Source organism: Dendrobates tinctorius, unplaced genomic scaffold (assembly GCF_039654945.1).
Source record: "Dendrobates tinctorius isolate UK_male_01 unplaced genomic scaffold, ASM3965494v1 ptg000029l, whole genome shotgun sequence".
NCBI classification, from domain to species: Eukaryota; Metazoa; Chordata; class Amphibia; order Anura; family Dendrobatidae; genus Dendrobates; species Dendrobates tinctorius.
In genome coordinates this window covers 31,637,311-31,654,736 of record NW_027361697.1, presented here as the reverse complement: position 1 = coordinate 31,654,736, position 17,426 = coordinate 31,637,311, and the positions used below count along the sequence as shown (strand labels likewise).

At 42.2% G+C, this 17,426-nt stretch overlaps 1 protein-coding gene across 1 annotated transcript in view; it reads left to right on the top strand.

Moving 5' to 3' along the window:
- LOC141085895 (calcium-activated chloride channel regulator 1-like) overlaps positions 1-16,849 on the top strand; it is a 62,347-nt gene extending 45,498 nt beyond the window's left edge. Inside the window, exons 10-14 of the mRNA XM_073571512.1 lie at positions 819-1,040; positions 5,173-5,443; positions 9,808-9,972; positions 11,658-11,894; positions 15,292-16,849. Of these exons, the coding sequence (XP_073427613.1) occupies positions 819-1,040; positions 5,173-5,443; positions 9,808-9,972; positions 11,658-11,894; positions 15,292-16,145 (1,749 nt within the window). The 3' untranslated portion in view covers positions 16,146-16,849. The remainder of the gene's footprint in view (positions 1-818; positions 1,041-5,172; positions 5,444-9,807; positions 9,973-11,657; positions 11,895-15,291) is intronic.
- The last annotated feature ends 577 nt before the right edge of the window (positions 16,850-17,426 follow it).

Here is a 17,426-nt window from a genome sequence, read left to right as displayed (position 1 = left end):
CTCCAGCAGCTACCACAGTGCTAACATCCCTCTCAATACTGGCTTTATTGATATCTTCAGCTCCTTTCGCACCAATCACCACTCTTTCTCCGTCATCTTCTACTTCATGGCTGCATAAGGGGCAAGTTTCTTGACTTTCCATCATTCTCAGCTCTGTAAAAGAAGATAAATAAATCGCTAAATAATAAATATAATTGTAAAAGAAATATGATAGACACTGAAAGGCGATTCGCATTTAACATTTTACAGCTTTGGCGGCCATATTCTTTGACGTCACATTTGGACCCTTTGTGGTAACCCTATCTTGGTAAACTTTTAGTATGTTTTTCCCTACATGTAATACTACTAAAAAAAACAATAAAACGCTTTCTTGGAATTTGTTCAGGGTAAAGGATTTGTTTTTTGTATTTTGACTGGACTAAACTGTTTTTCAGTATATAGAGAGTATCACAGTCTCCAATGAAGCTCAGTCAGAAAGAGGTGTTGGGTGCGTGGAGCAGTGCATCCCCTGGAATGTGCACTCTAAATGTCACTGGCAGATATTGACAGCTACAATGAAGTGTTATCAGCAGCAAGTGGAGCTCAGTTTAGCACAGTGGGTATGATGCAGGCTCAGCCCCTGTGCCTGTATCATACACGGGATCCCAAAATTAGATGCATAAATACATCCAGTGTAGTAAAGGGGTTACATTTGCAGTTTATTGTACAAATAACACTTAATGTTAAAGTAAAATGTCTTAATCAGAGTGAAGATTTTAAGATACAGCTGACCTTCCTTGTATTTTTATGGAAACATTTCCTGTTGATATTTTTAACAGCTGGAAAGCATTGGATCAACTGTTCAGCCGAGCAAATGTATGAATGGCAGCGTGGTAATAGACAGCACGGTGGGAAATGACACTTTCTTTCTAGTTACCTGGAGAACGGCAGTACCAAATATTGTGTTACAAGATCCTAATGGTCTATTATACACAGCAGCACATTTCTCCAGTGACTCTACCTCGAAATCCTCCAGGCTGGAAATCCCAGGAATGGCACAGGTAACGCAAATGTGTAAGGCCTCCTTGACCACACTACTCTTTCAGCAATTTTTTTATACTGCGCCTTTCTGAGACTGTCCGACACATTAAAACTAATGGGTCTTTCAGAAATTTACGTGTTTACTGCTGAAACATTCCAATTCTTCTGAATATAACTGATTTTCGATTGCAGACAAATGTCCAACAAGTCTACCACATGTGGGTATACCCAAGAGACAGTTAAGGAGCAACTTTATTCGCAAAGAGGCAATGAGATAGGTGCCCATAGCCTTACATGAGGCAATGAGCTTGATGCTCTAGTAATCTAACAAAAGAAAAAAGCTTGGTAATAAAAGAGGTATACAGTTGGTGTTCTTTGGTACAACAACAATGGGCCTGCATTTGCAACACTTTTCACAGCTTTCTTGCAATCTCTTCTCTTAACTTAGTCTGGCATAGTCTCTTTGCCATTATAAAGCACACCACCTTCTCTTAGTACAGGTTACTGCCCCTCTCTCGGTTACATCTCTCTAGCAAAAATGAACTACAGCTTGCCTGGCCATCTTAGGGTATGTGCAGATGATCCGGAAGTGGCAGCGCTTTGGAGTAGTGCATGTTCGCTGCGTCCAAAGCGCTACTGCCTATTGAACGCGGGTTAATCCGCATGGGATCACTGAAGCGTGCGGATATACCGTGTCCAATACATTCGATTGGTGAAATTTCTCTTACGGAAAATAGCATCTTCGCAAGAGAAATCGACATGCTGCTTTCTGGAGCATTTCATATTACCACCTCAGTGACCATATACTCCTCATTCTGCGCTATCCTGGAATATGTAACCCCCATCCTGGTATACTGTAATATGTTCTTCATTCTGGGCCCATCCTCATACAGGGCACCTTCTTAGTATATATGTCCCCCATCCTGGTATGTATTTTCCCCATCTTCGTATATATGATTTTCATCCTGAGCCTATACTGGTATATACAGTGGGTACGGAAAGTATTCAGACCCCTTTAAATTTTTCACTCTTTGTTTCATTGTTTCAGCCATTTGGTAAATTCAAAAAAGTTATTTTTTTTTGTCATTAATGTACACTCTGCACCCCATCTTGACTGTAAAATTTATTAAAAAAGAAAAACTGAAATATCACATGGTCATAAGTATACAGACCCTTTGCTCAGACACTCATATTTAAGTCACAAACTGTCCATTTCCTTGTGATTCTCCTTGAGGTGGTTCTGCTCCTTCATTGGATTCCAGCTGTGTTTAATTAAACTGATAGGACTTGATTTGTAAAGGCACACACCTGTCTACTGTATATAAGACCTCACAGCTCACAGTGCATGTCAGACCAAATGAGAATCATGAGGTCAAAGGAACTGGCCAAGGAGCTCAGAGACAGAATTGTGGCAAGGCACAGATCTGGTCAAGGTTACAAAAGAATTTCTGCAGTACTCAAGGTTCCTAAGAGTACAGTGACCTCCATAATCCTAAAATCCTTAAAGACATATGAAAGCCTGCATAGAGTTTGCTAAAAAACACATGAAAGACTCCCAGACTTTGAGAAATAAGATTCTCTGGTCTGATAAGAGGAAGATAGAACTTTTTGGTGATAATTCTATGCGGTATGTGTGGAGAAAACCAGGCACTGCTCATCACCCGCCCAATACAATCCCAACAGTGAAACATGATGGTGGCAGCATCATGCTATGGGAGTTTTCTTAAGCTACAGGGACAGGACTGGTTGCCAATGAAGGAAACATGAATGTAGCCAAATACAGAGATATCCTGGATGAAAACCTCTTCCAGAGTGCTCTGGACCTCAGACTTGTCCGGAGGTTCACCTTCCAACAAGACAATGACCCTCAGCACACAGATAAAATAGCAAAGGAGTGGCTTCAGAACAACTCTGTGACCATTCTTGACTGGCCCAGCCAGAGCCCTGACCTAAACCCAATTGAGAATCTCTGGAGAGACCTGAAAATGGCTGTCCACCAATGTTCACCATCCAAGCTGACGGAACTGGAGAGGATCTGCAAGGAAGAATGACAGAGGATCCCCAAATCCAGGTGTGAAAAACTTGTTGCAACATTCCCAAGAAGACTCATGGCTGTACTAGCTCAAAAGGGTGCTTCTACTCAATACTGAGCAAAGGGTCTGAATACTTATGACCATGTGATATTTCAGTTTCTTTTTTAATAAATTTGAAAATTTTTCTACATTTGTTTTTTTCAGTCAAGATGGGGTGCAGAGTGTACATTAATGAGAACAAAAATTAACGTTTTTGAATCTACCAAATGGCTGCAATGAAACAAAGAGTGAAAAATTTAAAGGGGTCTGAATACTTTCTGTACCCACAGTGTATGTGTGTAAAAATATACATACAGTATATATACAGTATATATATTATACACACGACATCCTGGTATATATTTCTCCCATCCTAATATATATGCTCCCAACCTGGTTTATCTAATATGGGCCCTTCCTGGTGCATATGATGCCCATCCTGGAATATATGTGCCCAATCCTGGTATATATGTCTCCCATCCTGAGCCCATACTGCTATATATGTTCCTCATACTGAGCCCTTCCTGGTATATATGATCCCCATCCTGAAATATATGTCCCTCATCCTGGAATACACATACCCCATCCTGGTACATATGTCCCCTATCCTGGGCTCATCCTGGTATATATGTTCCCCATCCTGTTATATATGTTCCTCATCCTGATGTATATAGCTCCCATCCTGGTATATACAGCAGGTGAAATAAGTATTGAACACATCACCAATTTTCTAAGTAAATATATTTCTAAAGGTGCTATTGACATGAAATGCTCACCAGATTTCGGTAACAACCCATCCAATCCACACATTCAAAGAAGGCAAACCACAGATGTCCATAAATAAGTTATCCGTAATAATGAGAAATAACACACTGGAAAAGTATTGCACACATGAAGAAAGATGCAGAAAGCCATGGAAGGTTCTGACACCAGCTGAAATCTATTAGCAATTAGAATGCAATCCTGCCATGTAGTGAGAAATAATGTCAGCTGGTTCAACTGATGGCCTATAAAAAGATGTCTCACTACCAAGGTGCCACACAAGAAATATCTCCTGATGGCTAAAGCCAGTGAGCTGTGTCAAGACCTTCAGAACCTTATTGTTGCAAAACATACTGATGGCATTGGTTACAGAAACCAGAAGTGGAAAGATCATCAATTCACCATAAACCCGCCCGACCAGGTAACCCCACGCAGCATTTCAGAGGAGTGGAAATAATTATCAGAAAATTCATCCAAGAGCCAAGGACCACCTGTGGAGAGCTAGACTTGATGCCCAGACTGCAGGAGACCAGCGCCGCCCCTGCAAGTGACATCACTGGTCTTCTACAGGCCGGGTATTGTGACACCGCTCTATTGCTGGCTTGTTACTACTAAGCTGAGCCTATATATTGCACTATAGGAACGAAAAAGCGCAAATAGGGTCTTATCCGATGATAAAGATAAAAACATATTAGGAATCTACTCACCTGCTATAGGAGAGATATAGCACATAGAGTTATTGATCAGCTGCTGCACTTCCAAGGGTCAAACAAGTGAATGCCGAAACATCAACTCTTATGGAACTTTTTTGGACTTTCAGGGAGGGCGGCAGAGGCTGCGGCAGTGACCACACCTTCTGCCCATTGATGACACTTTGATTGAGTGTCACAGCATGCATTGGGATACTCAAACGAATCGTCATCACACAGGAAGTGAACAAAAGAAAAAGAAAACAGCAGTTAGATAGTGCAGTTAGGGAACAGTAGAGAATTTTTGATGCAAGCATATTAGAAATTAGTTTACATTATGGCATCAAATACATAGGGACTTAGGATGAAATTTACTTTGACTACGGACCACCCCTTTAATTGTCGTACAAATTGTTAGAGATCATTCAGGTACTTTACCATTATGCTACGTTCTGACATCTATAGTGGCTTTCACGCTCTAATTCAAGGGATGCAGCTATAAAGTGGAATTCTGTGCTATTTTCCTACTATGAACAAGCACCGGTGAATGTTTTCAGGACATGCTTTATTTCATATTGCTTCTATTTTTTATTAGGTAAATTTTCATGTTACTATAATTTTATTTTTAGAGAGGGATGTGGTGGTACAGCCTGTGCAACACATTTTTGACGAGTCAAGAAATATCAATAATCGTTAACTCTAAAGCAGCTGATGAAAATGTTCAGCCGATTACCGTCCAAGCTCACATGAATGCCGTCCGAAACAGCTATCCTAATCCAATGATTGTCTATGCATCAGTCACTCAGGGGCTCCTACCTGTCACAGGGGTGAACGTCACCGCCATTATTGAGCCCAATCTGGGAAATGTAATTTATCTGGACCTGTTGGACAATGGAGCAGGTAATCTTTTGGTTGTTACAAGTGTGAAAATAACCACTACTATAATGTGTTTATTAACATTACTTTTCACCATTATTTTCAGTGGTTAAGGCTAGCTTCAGACTAGCGTTTGTGCCCACAGCGCACGGCGCCGCTAAGTCCCGCCCCCTGCTGAGCCCCCTCCGGTCATCTCCACCTAGTGTAGCACATCGCTGCATGCGATCTGCACACCCTATCTTTAGCATAGGGTGCGCAGACTGTGCGATGGCCGTGCGCTAGTAGGATTTTGCATGCGCTGCGCCCTTTTGACGGTGCGCCGATGTGCGCCGAACGCACCATGTTGCATTTTGGTGCACTTGGAGCACTGTCAAAAGGGCGCAGCGCATGCAAAATCCTACTAGCACACGGCCAGCGCACGGTCTGCGCATCCTATGCTAAAGATAGGGTGTGCAGATCGCATGCAGCGATGTGCGACACTAGGTGGAGATGACTGGAGGGGGCGCGGAAGGGTTGGGGCTTAGCAGCGCAGTGCGCTGCAGGCAAAAATGCTAGTCTGAAGCTAGCCTAAGTAGCCACAGAATGATTTCAAAATTTAGGTTCATTTATGTGATTTTTTTAAATTATTTTTCGGTAGTTTTTTAGACAGATACTTTTTTTTTAATCTATTCTTGTAGTGCAAATGAGACTTTGACATATGTTATATGTACATAGTTATATGTTTTTTTGGCCTGAATTGTCAAAATCAAATCCTCATCATTAGGCCACGTTCACACCTTCAGTATTTGGTCAGTATTTTACATCAGGATTTGTAAGCCAAAATCAGGAGTGGAACAATTTATAATAGAAACACGTCACAACTTCTGCATTTTTCACCCAGTCCTGATTTTGGCTTACAAATACTGATGTAAAATACTGACCAAATACTGAACATGTGAACGTGACCTTAGGCGAAGTTCAGACGAGCATATAAATAATTGTATGGATGACAATACAGGTGAAAAATCTTCCGTTTTCATCCAGAGAAAATGGAAGATTTTTCACCTGTATTGTCATCCGCATGTCATCCGTTTTCATACAAGAGCGATTATAAGAATTTACAAGAAAAAAAATACAGTTTCCAATGTTTAACCCCTTCACCTCCTAGTCTGTTTTCATCTTCCTGACCAGTCAAATTTTACAATTCTGACCAGTGTCACTTTATGAGGTAATAACTCAGGAACGCTTTAACATATCCCAGTTGTTCTAAGACTGTTTTTTCATGACGCATTGTACTTTATGTCAATGGTAAATTTAGGTTGATATTTTGGTGTTTATTCGTAAAAATATCAACATTTTTATGCCCTTAAACTGGATAGTTATATTACATAAAATAGTTAAATAACATTTACCACATGTCTACTGTACATCAGCATCATTTTTTAAATACATATTTTTTTGTTAGGAAGTTATAAGGGTTAAAAGTTGACCAGCGATTTCTCATTTTTCTCATATACTGCTCTGCGGGAGCTGTGTTCCTGCAAAGAGAAGTACAGGAATTAGAATGTCATCAAAAAGTTAATTTATTTCAGTTCTTCAATACAAAAAGCGAAACTCATCTATTTATATAATTGCCTTGCAATGTTTTCATTTCCTGTTCTGTCCAGATGTCACGGTATCCCAGAATTCCAAGCGGAGGAAGTTCACCGACCGCCATATTGGGACACCCAAGTGATGGGTGTCTCAATATGGAAACTGCTGCTGGTACCAACCTATTGCGCGGTACCACCAGTGGAACATCGTCGCACCACACACACACACATTCACACATTCTCACACTCACACACTCTCACACTCATGGAGCCTCTTGCATGGTACCACCAGCGGATCACCGTCGCACTGCACCTACGCAAATTTCGTGCAGGCGCAGTGAATCATTCGGCTGATCCCAGTGGCAGATGCGCAACGTGTCTACAGGCAGAGGAAGCCCGGTCACATTAAAGGGGTTTTCCCACAAACGAAAGTTCATTTTAAAAATTGTCTATGTCTGACTGTGTACGGAGCATACCACATCTCCTGGGCAGGGGAGGAAGCAAAAGACAATACTGACATTACAGCAGGGGATCACAGAGGATTCATTTTATGAGGTAAAATATTTCACTGACTGTTTTTAAACAATATTTTACCTCACAAAATGTATCCTCTGCGATCTCCTGCTGTAATGTCAGTATTGTCTTTTGCTTCCTCCCCTGCCCAGGAGCTGTGGTATGTTCTGTACACGGTCAGACATAGGAGTGAGGAGACAGAGCACAGGGGGGAGACAGCTCAAACGAGACTGCACATGAGGGGAGACCTCAGCACAGGAAGGAGAGAGACAGAAGACAAGGGGGATAGCACATGGGGTAGACAGGTTAAAGAAGAGAGCACAGACGGAGAAGTCAGCACATGGGGAAAGAGAGAGTGGATAGGTGTGTGAGCACATGGGGGGGATTCTCAATGCTACAAAGCCTGACCCCATCATGACATTACCGCCCTCCTGATGCGATAGCATCGGGCCTCCATCTTTATTATATAGCGTCATTACAAACAGAGTGATCTATTTCAAGTGTTTATTTCTGTTAATGTTGATGATTATGGCTTACAGCCAATGAAAACCCAAAAGTCATTATCTCAGTACATTAGAATACTTTATAACACCAGCTTGAAAAATGATTTGAAAATCCAAAATGTTGGCCTACTGAAATGTATGTGTAAGGAGGTGGCCAGTCCCCTCAGTTGCACTCTCTCCTTCTCAGTGTGGTCCCCCCCGTGCACCTTATATAAATATGTTCTTAATGTATAAGGCTTCTTTTACACTTACTGGGTTTTTTGCGTCCCGTTATTGCGGGCCTTTTTTGCTTTGCGGGTCATGTCGCCACAATTTTCACAGTCTGCCGCAATAACAGACCGCAAAAAACTTGCGGATTGCTGTTTTTCGAGTTTCCAATACTGTGGAAAAAGTATTGGAAAAAAAAAACGGCGTTCCGCAAAACCGGAAGTCACGGTGCACCGCAAAAACAAACTTCCGTTGTTTTTGCGGCCCTGTTGATTTTCAATGGGGGCCGTGTCTGTAAGCCGTGAAAAAGATCGAGCAGGCTCGATCTTTTATCACGGCCATAAATACGGCGCTCACGGCCATACGGCGCTCTGTGGAATTATTGCAGCCGTAAAAGAGTGATCTATTTCAAGTGTTTATTTCTGTTAATGTTTTTGATTATGGATTACAGCCAATGAAAACCCAAAAGTCATTATCTCATTAAATTAGAATACTTTATAACATCAGCTTGAAAAATGATTATAAAATCCAAAATGTTGGCCTACTGAAATGTCCTGCCTCGTGTGACCTGCTGCTCCGCTGCTTCCCCTCCCCCGCTGTCTTCTGGAAAAATAACTCAAGTATAAGCCATGGGGGGCGTTTTCAGCACAAAAAAATGTGTTGAATAACTTGACTTATACTTGAGTTTGTATGGTATTCTAACTTACTGAGATAATGACTTTTAGGTTTTCATTGGCGGTAAGCCATAATCATCAACATTGACAGAAATAAACAATTGAAATATTTTAATTTAGTGAGAATCACTTGTACATGGACAAGTGCAAAGAGCTGCATGCATGCAGTCAGCATTGTATGTTCTCAGCTTCAGGCAGTTTAAGCCAGAAACAACTATATCACGCTGCTGCAATGCAGGTAGAAGCAAACTCCCACTAGATGGCGATAGAGTGGGTTTGTACAGATGGAGCAGACCTGCCGTGCAGCAGCAAGGCTACCACCAGATGGCAGCAGAATAGTCAAACAAGCCAGGTCAAATCCTAGACTGTAGCGCAGTACCAAAGGAACAAGCAAACTCAGGGACAGGGACCAGCCAAAGGATCAGTAACAGTCAGGAGCGGATATGCCAAAAACAAGAGACAAGAAGCAGGTCAGGGTCTAAGCCGAGTTCAAGTACCAGGAAGTCCAAACAAAAGGGGAAACAGAGTCGGGACAGGGAGAGGGGAATAACACAGACACGGGTCAAGTCAGGAATCACAGCAGGACAAATCAGGATGAATCAGAGTCAGCTTCTCACGCCATAGACAGAACTATAACTGACATTGCCTGCAGGAAGTAGCAGCGATAAATAGCAAACCTGAACCCAGACAGAGGCTGAGAAAGGTTAACCCCTGACATGACCAGACCGGGAACATGGAAGGACGGGACTCAAAACTCGATCTGGATCATGACAAACTACCAGCTGATCAGAAACTCCAGGCTTTCTGATGCCAGATGGAAGGAAGTACATGCTTCTTTAAAACCTTTTGCTATATTTCTGTGCAAATTTTTGGAACGTTTGCACTTGTACCTGAACACTATTTCTGTTAACCTATTTAAGGTGCTGATGTAAGTAAGAATGATGGGATCTACTCAAAGTACTTCATCTCCTTTACTGTAAATGGAAGATATAGTTTAAAAGTACGCGTGGAGGGAAAGGATGGTAGTAGTCGACTGGCACCACCTACAAGTCGAGCCCTTTATGTGCCTGGCTATGTAGAAAATGGTAAGTGTCACATTTTGGTTATTCATCTAATAATCTAAAAATATGTCTGGAAATTTTAAGGCTGGAGCCACACTTTTAAAGCAATGCGCCATACAATTGATGCAACCTTTGATTTAACACCAGGAGTGAACAAAGGGAAATATACAGGGAGGACTGATATTTATCCTACTAGCTATGCCACTTCTGGTTTTGACTAAAAAAAATTGTATAAAAAACAACATGTCAGTATTTGCCAATGGTCCAGATTTTGCCAGGACACTCCAGCAAATGGGAGCATAAAAGTGCAGGGTTTACGCACACTCTATCCAAAAATACGTGTTTGCAGCATACCATGAAGTCTTTGGGGAGTTCCTGGGGAGAGGTCTGCAAATTGGCTGTTGGCATGCTGGTAAGTATGGCATGGGTGTTTGTAAACTTATATACATAAAAGGTATATAAGGATATTTACACCGGTGATGATGGAAGTTGTACTTCTAATATCCCTTTGTGATTAGTGACACTGCAGGAAATGTACATATTACTCAGTTCTAATTGAAATATATGGACCATGCATGGAATGCAGGGACTAGAGAATGCTTCAGGCCTAAGGAAACCTTTCAAAGTGAGTGGATACATTAAAAGCCTCCATACGCATTAGATTATAGATGGCTAAACCAGATTTCGGCATAATTGACCTAAAATCTGTTGTGTTTGGTGGCCTCAGATTCTTCCTCAACAGATTATTGTTGGTTAAGAGAAGGATCTGGTATGTCAGATTTCTGATGGCCGATACTTTTCTTGGGGAGATAAACCACTACCAGAGGGACACTCATAAAGAGAAAAGGAGAGCTCAGACTAGTTGAGCGTTCTTGTGTATAGGGAACTTGTGGGTGATAGCTATGAACCGGACATTTATTCGGTCAATATCTATCCAACATTTCTGATGGCTTTACCCTTGAAATATATTAGCCCAGTAACCTAATTGTCACCTTTTGCCCCACACATAACTTCAACTTCCAACACTTTGTCTTGTTTGTAGGAGGATCACAAGGAGGCAATCAACTGGGTCATGTACTGAACGTCAAGGGTACAGAGTGAACAGCCACTTTGCCAGATATATTAGATACAGGACTTGGACAGCAAGCTGAACTTTTGCCACTGGGTGAAAGAAAGCTGTGCTGTGACTCTGTTGTATGTAATTTCTGATCTTGAAAGTGCAAACTAATTTTCAGATTAAAATGCAGCTTATTATATTCTAGTTAAAGATATCTACTTACATTAGTTGTTAACGGGATACTTCCATCTCCAAGATCCTATCACAATATAGTAGTAGCTATAATAATTATAATATTAGCAAATATCTCCAATCAGAAATGTAGTATAATTTTTCTGATTCGCTGTGTCTCTTTCTTCATGTGCAGGCATTGCAGGATCTTAGGTATCCATGGTGACGACCACTAGCAACTAACTGTCACTGTATCAGTGGTCGTAACCATGGAGACCTAAGGTTCTGCAATGCCTGCACATGGGGTAAGTGACATAGCAATTCAAAGAAACTATAAACTATATACTACATTTCTAATACAAATTACATATTGGAATAGGATCTTGGAGATAGGAATACCCCTTTAACTAAAATTTTTTTTCTTAACATGTTGTCATCTTATCCTTTTTATGCAGCACAGACATATCCTTTTCGGTTACAGGTGCAGTAGTTCTGAATGATCCAAATCCTGGTGAGAATGATACAGCTCTTCCAGTTAATGTGGGAGACTTCACCAGGACATCATTAGGAGGATCATTTGTGATATCTGACGTTCCTTCTGATCCCAGTCCAGATATTTTTCCTCCTGAGAAGATATCAGACTTAAAAGCCCAGATAGAGGATGACAGAATTGTGTTATCCTGGACGGCCACTGGTGATGATCTGGATCAAGGAGCTGGTGAGACATTTACTTGTGATATTTGTTCTTTTTACCCTTCACACGATGTTATCCAGGTGTTTGGCAATGTTTGTTTGGCTTAATATCTGTCCTGTTCCATCTTTTAAATGTAATTGTATAATGCCAGTTCCCTTACCTTAAACTGATCATGAGGTTTCCTAAAACTAAGATCTCCCAGGTGTAGTCTATATAAAAACATGACAAAAAGTGTTCAATTGTCACACAACACCACTATAGGGAAAAGAAAGTATTACAGAATTTCAGTTAAATTAAATCTGTCACCAGGTTTTGAGAGCAGCATGATGTAGGGGCAAAGACCCCGATTCCAGCAATGCGTCACTTAGTTTACTGGTTGCAGAAGTTGTGATAAAATCATTGTGTTCTCTGGTGCAGATCAAGCAGTGCTCTGACTGCTGAGCCCTGTATAACCACACCCACACCACAGCTTTCTGGGTACACAGAACATAATAGAATGTTGGTAATCAGTGGTGTGGATCACACAGAGCAGGAGGACTAGGTAGCATGAGCCAGCTAGTCCTCTAGTGATAATGAAAGCAGCCCCAGAGAAGGTGTGATATGGTAAGACACGTAATGACTCATAGCTCTGCTTTCCCTCTCAGGTCGCACAGATCTCCCTTCCAGCACCAACTCGGATTATAAGTGGGTATGGGGAAAGAGAACAGAGCTGTGTGTCATTACTTACACCTCTCCTCATCTCTTACATGCTTTTGGGGAAAATGACCTGCAAGTTGGCACAGATTCAGAGTGATGTACGTGAAAAGCTGCAGCTCTCATCTCACGGCACTGTCAGCTCTGCTCACCTCCACCTCCCACCACGTTGGCAGTACTATGAGATGAAAGTTGCAGCATGTCCCATACAGCGCTCTAGATCTGAATCAGCTATTCCCGATTGCCTGGGATAGATGACCTTCTCTGAAGACATTTTCTTTTTTTACTCCTGCATGATGCTGCCTGCTTATAATTTGTCACCATCATGCAGGGGAAATAGTAGGCACCCTCAGTAAAGAATTTCTGCTATCCCCATCTTGATTATAGAGGCAGTTGGCATATTATGCACCTTAAACATTATTAGCTAACATCTCAGCTAATAGCTCAGAAATAGAGTTGTGAAATTAAAAAAAGATGTTTTAGGCTATGTCTCCACGTTCAGGATTCCCTGAGCTTTGGATGCAGCTGAAGCTCCGCTCCGCCCAAAGCGCCGCCCCCTGTTGTATGAGCGGTGATAACGCATGTGTTCATTGAACACATGCAGAATCACCGCATCATATTCATTGACTGGGTTATTTATCTTGCGGAGATGGAACATCTCCGCAAGATAAATAGACATGCGGTCTGGAAAGATGCGCTGCATGTCAGGTTGCGCAGGGCCGCTGGATGCGGGCCACTGCGGATTAGACGCTGTGGCTGTACCCAGCGTTCAATCCACAGTAAATCCTGAAGGTTTCCTGACCGTGGAAACATACCCTTATCCAGGTCTGCAGCCACTATTCTATGATGAGGCCAGAATAACATGCTCAAACTGGTGAAAAATCCCATTTAAATGGAATTATTATGTACTTCACTGACCAGATAAGGCTGATGTGCTTATTTTCATAATCAATGTCAAAATGTCTTTTGAAATCTTAAACTCAATCTCTGACTACCTAGCCTCTTCTCTGCTGCTAAGATCTCACACTACTCAGTACAACCTGCAGCTGTCAGTTAGCCTGGGAGGGCAGAGACTCAAAACTCTCAAACTCATAAACTCACTTAGTCTTTAGCTGGACTCATAAAACAAGCATCCTAATATTATCATTCGAAAGCCATTCCGACTCATCAGCAGTAACACCTTTATATTTTAATGTTTGTATTGAGAAACTGTGTTGCTGCTTTATGTTTCCAGTTATGATGACAGAGACTCTAACGGAAACGACACGGACCCATCTATATTCAATGTTGCCTGTTTGGCATTGTTTGTTTTCGTCACGGAATGGTTTTGTTTCCTTCATGAGTTCCATTTTTAATTCCTATAATGGAAAAGGAAAACATAATTCTGAATGTTAGATGTAGCCATAGAGGGGTTGTCTGGTCTAAAATAAAAGGTATGCTGTCACGTTAGGTGAGGGAGAAGCAAGCTTCACAACACAGCAATGGTGAGGGGGGAGCCCAAACACTAGGAAAGGGGGGAGTGGAGACCCTTAGGCAGATCTAACAACACCCTGTCTGCCCTAAACGTCCCTAAATAGTTTCTGCACCCATCACCGAGCAGGACCCAATCCCTGCCTGACCCTAGCAAAAGGCCCTGGTTAGGGAGGGGACAGGATGAGCACTAGTCAACCTCCACTACAACCAAAGAGAGAGAGGGTGAACAAACGAGGGGATACACTTAGCTTGAGAAGACCACCGAGATATCATGCCAGCAATCCTCCAAGAGTACTCCAAGGAGACACTGCTAGTACTTCCAACGATATAGAGGAAAATTGAACTAACACCCGCACCCTGCTGCAGAAACTGAATGTATTTAAACTTTCAGCAAAGGTGTGTTAATTAGCAGCAGAAGGTGGAGGTAACTGTTGGGTCCTAGAGGAAGAAAGATATCACTTCAAAACAGATGCAGAAATCAAACAGGTGCTTGCAGAGCGAAATGCAAAGACCTTCTACAGCCAGATCCAGGAAGACTGTATGTCACACTTGGCACACCCGTGAAATGTGCACAGGGCATGCACTGGGAGGTTTCACTAGTGTCTTCCCTGGGAACAGTGGTCAAGTATGCGATATGCATTCTACCGGTCAGAACCCGTCTGGTGGGAGCGGCCTCACTCAATTCAAATGTATCGAGAGAAGCAGCTCCCAACAGGTGGGTTCTGCCCGGGAGTATGCATATCCCATACTTGATCACCGTTCTCGGTGGAGACGGCAGCAAATCCTTGCAGTTCACAGTACGTGTGCGCTGGGAGGATTCACAAGTCTGCAGTTACACAGAGTGGCTGCAAACTTATAATATTAGACCAGACAATGCCTTTAACGATGTTAATTATAACTTTTTTAAAAATGCGTCTGTCTAACATGATGGTGTAACAGGATTCCACAGCCTGTGTATCCCATACCATGCTATTGCCATAGACTTGTACTGCACAATAAACCTGGTCCATCAGGATGTGCAGCAGGAAAAATAGACGTTTGTCTATCCTGTTGAAAAACATGGAAGCATAGAAAATAGAGACAAATGGATAGTTTAAAACTTTAAATCATAATGCGGGCATCATTTTAAATCTATGGATCCTGTGAGGGATCCATTTGCCCATAAAAAGAAATCAAATGAATATTTTAAAAGGCTAGCCAAATGTGATTTGTACAGACCCCGAGCTCATTATGTTTTCTTGCATTCTAATTTCAGCATCGAGCTATGACTTGAGAATGAGCAATGATCCTAAGGAGCTCCTGGACAAGTTTAGCACCTCATTACCCGTGAATATTTCCAACCTCACCCCACAGGTGGCTGGATCCACTGAAACAATCAGTTTTGTTCCTGAAAATGTTGCTATGCAAAATGGTACAATCCTGTACTTTGCGTTATCAGCAGTAGATAAAGCCTCTCAGGCATCATCTCCATCCAACATAGCGCAGGCAGCTCTAGTTATTCCAAATGTGGATACATCCACCTCTGAGACCACCACTGCTAGTCCTGATACCACCATTGCTAGTCCAGATACTACCACTGCTAGTCCTGATACCACCATTGCTAGTCCAGATACTACCACTGCTAGTCCTGATACCACCACTGCTAGTCCAGATACCACCACTGCTAGTCCTGATGCCACCATTGCTAGTCCAGATACTACCACTGCTAGTCCTGATACCACCATTGCTAGTCCAGATACCACCACTGCTAGTCCAGATACCACCACTGCTAGTCCTGATGCCACCATTGCTAGTCCAGATACTACCACTGCTAGTCCTGATGCCACCATTGCTAGTCCAGATACTACCACTGCTAGTCCTGATACCACCATTGCTAGTCCAGATACTACCACTGCTAGTCCAGATACCACCACTGCTAGTCCTAATACCACCACTGCTAGTCCAGATACCACCACTGCTAGTCCTAATACCACCACTGTCACCACCACTACTCGTTCAGCCACCACCACTGCTCGCCGTACCACCAAAAGTGCCAGTGCTGATGTAATAAAAATACCGTTAGTGTTTGTGCTGACCTGTTATTATCTGTCATTACAGTTGTCACAATAACTAGGGAAATGAATTGAAATTAAGTTATTATTTCTAGATTTTCTGTGACTATATACAGTTTATACTGTAGAACAATGGCTCAGTGGTTAGCACTGCTACTTTGCAACATTGAGGTCCTGGGTTCAAATCCCACCAAAGACACCATGTAAAAGTTGTTTTTATGGGTTTCCTCTCATGCTCCAAAGACATACCGATATGGAATTTTGATTTTGAGCTGCAATGGGGACAGTGATGATGATGTACTGTATGTAAAGCACTGGGGACTATGTTAGTGGCCATATAAAACAGCATAATAAATATATACTCTAAGGCTATGTGCACAAGCTGCGGTTTTTGCTGCGGATCCGCTGCGGATCTGCAGCAGTTCTGCAGACAGTGTACAGTAGCATGTTATCCTATGGGATCTACAATCTGCTGTGCACATGCTGTGGATTTTTAACTGCGGAAAAGCTGCGGTTTTGAATCTGCAGAAAGAAATGACATGTCACTTCTTTTCTGCGGATTCTGCTGCGGTTTACCATCTCCTCCATTGTAGAGGTGATAAACCGCAGGCCAATCTGCAGGTCATTTTAACCTGCGGTTCCGCAGATACAAATCCGCAGACCAATCCGCAGCGTGTGCACATAGCCTAAAGCAAGATCCCTGATTTATTACGGTGTCACTAGTGATATATCACTTTCAATAAACAAAAATCTGTTATTAAATATGTTTGCTGTAAGTTATTTCCATATAAATTTCAGACAAAAGAGAAGTCTTGCTTCAGGTGTATTTTCCATCCAATGCACTATAAATGGACAGCAACTCTGAATCTTTTCCAGCAGATAGCAGAAACTTATGTGTAAAGGCTTTTACTCTTGTATGTAAGTGGCTATTCTAATCAGGATGCTATTTTATCAGTGTGGGATTGGTCTGGGTCAGGGCCGGACTGGCCATCTGGCAATTCTGGCAAATGCCAGAAGGGCCTCTCTGGTTCTTGGGTCACCTTGTCTGCTATGTAGTTAACAGAATCGGTGTTCTCAAGACAACCATACTGTTAAGAGATGTTATGGAGCACAAAGTTGCTGCTTACCCAAACAGGCCACGGGTATCATTAGAAATATTGGTCTGGTAGTAAATCTTGCTTTCCTCCATCCAGGGTAATATACCCCATCTGGTGTTCAGGGACAGGGACAGCATGGGCCTTTGTGATTTCAAATGCCAGGGCTAAATTTCAGCCTCAGTTCCTACATGGCCTTGGTCCAAGTGCTTGAACTCCTATTAACCCCTTTGAGACGAAACCTG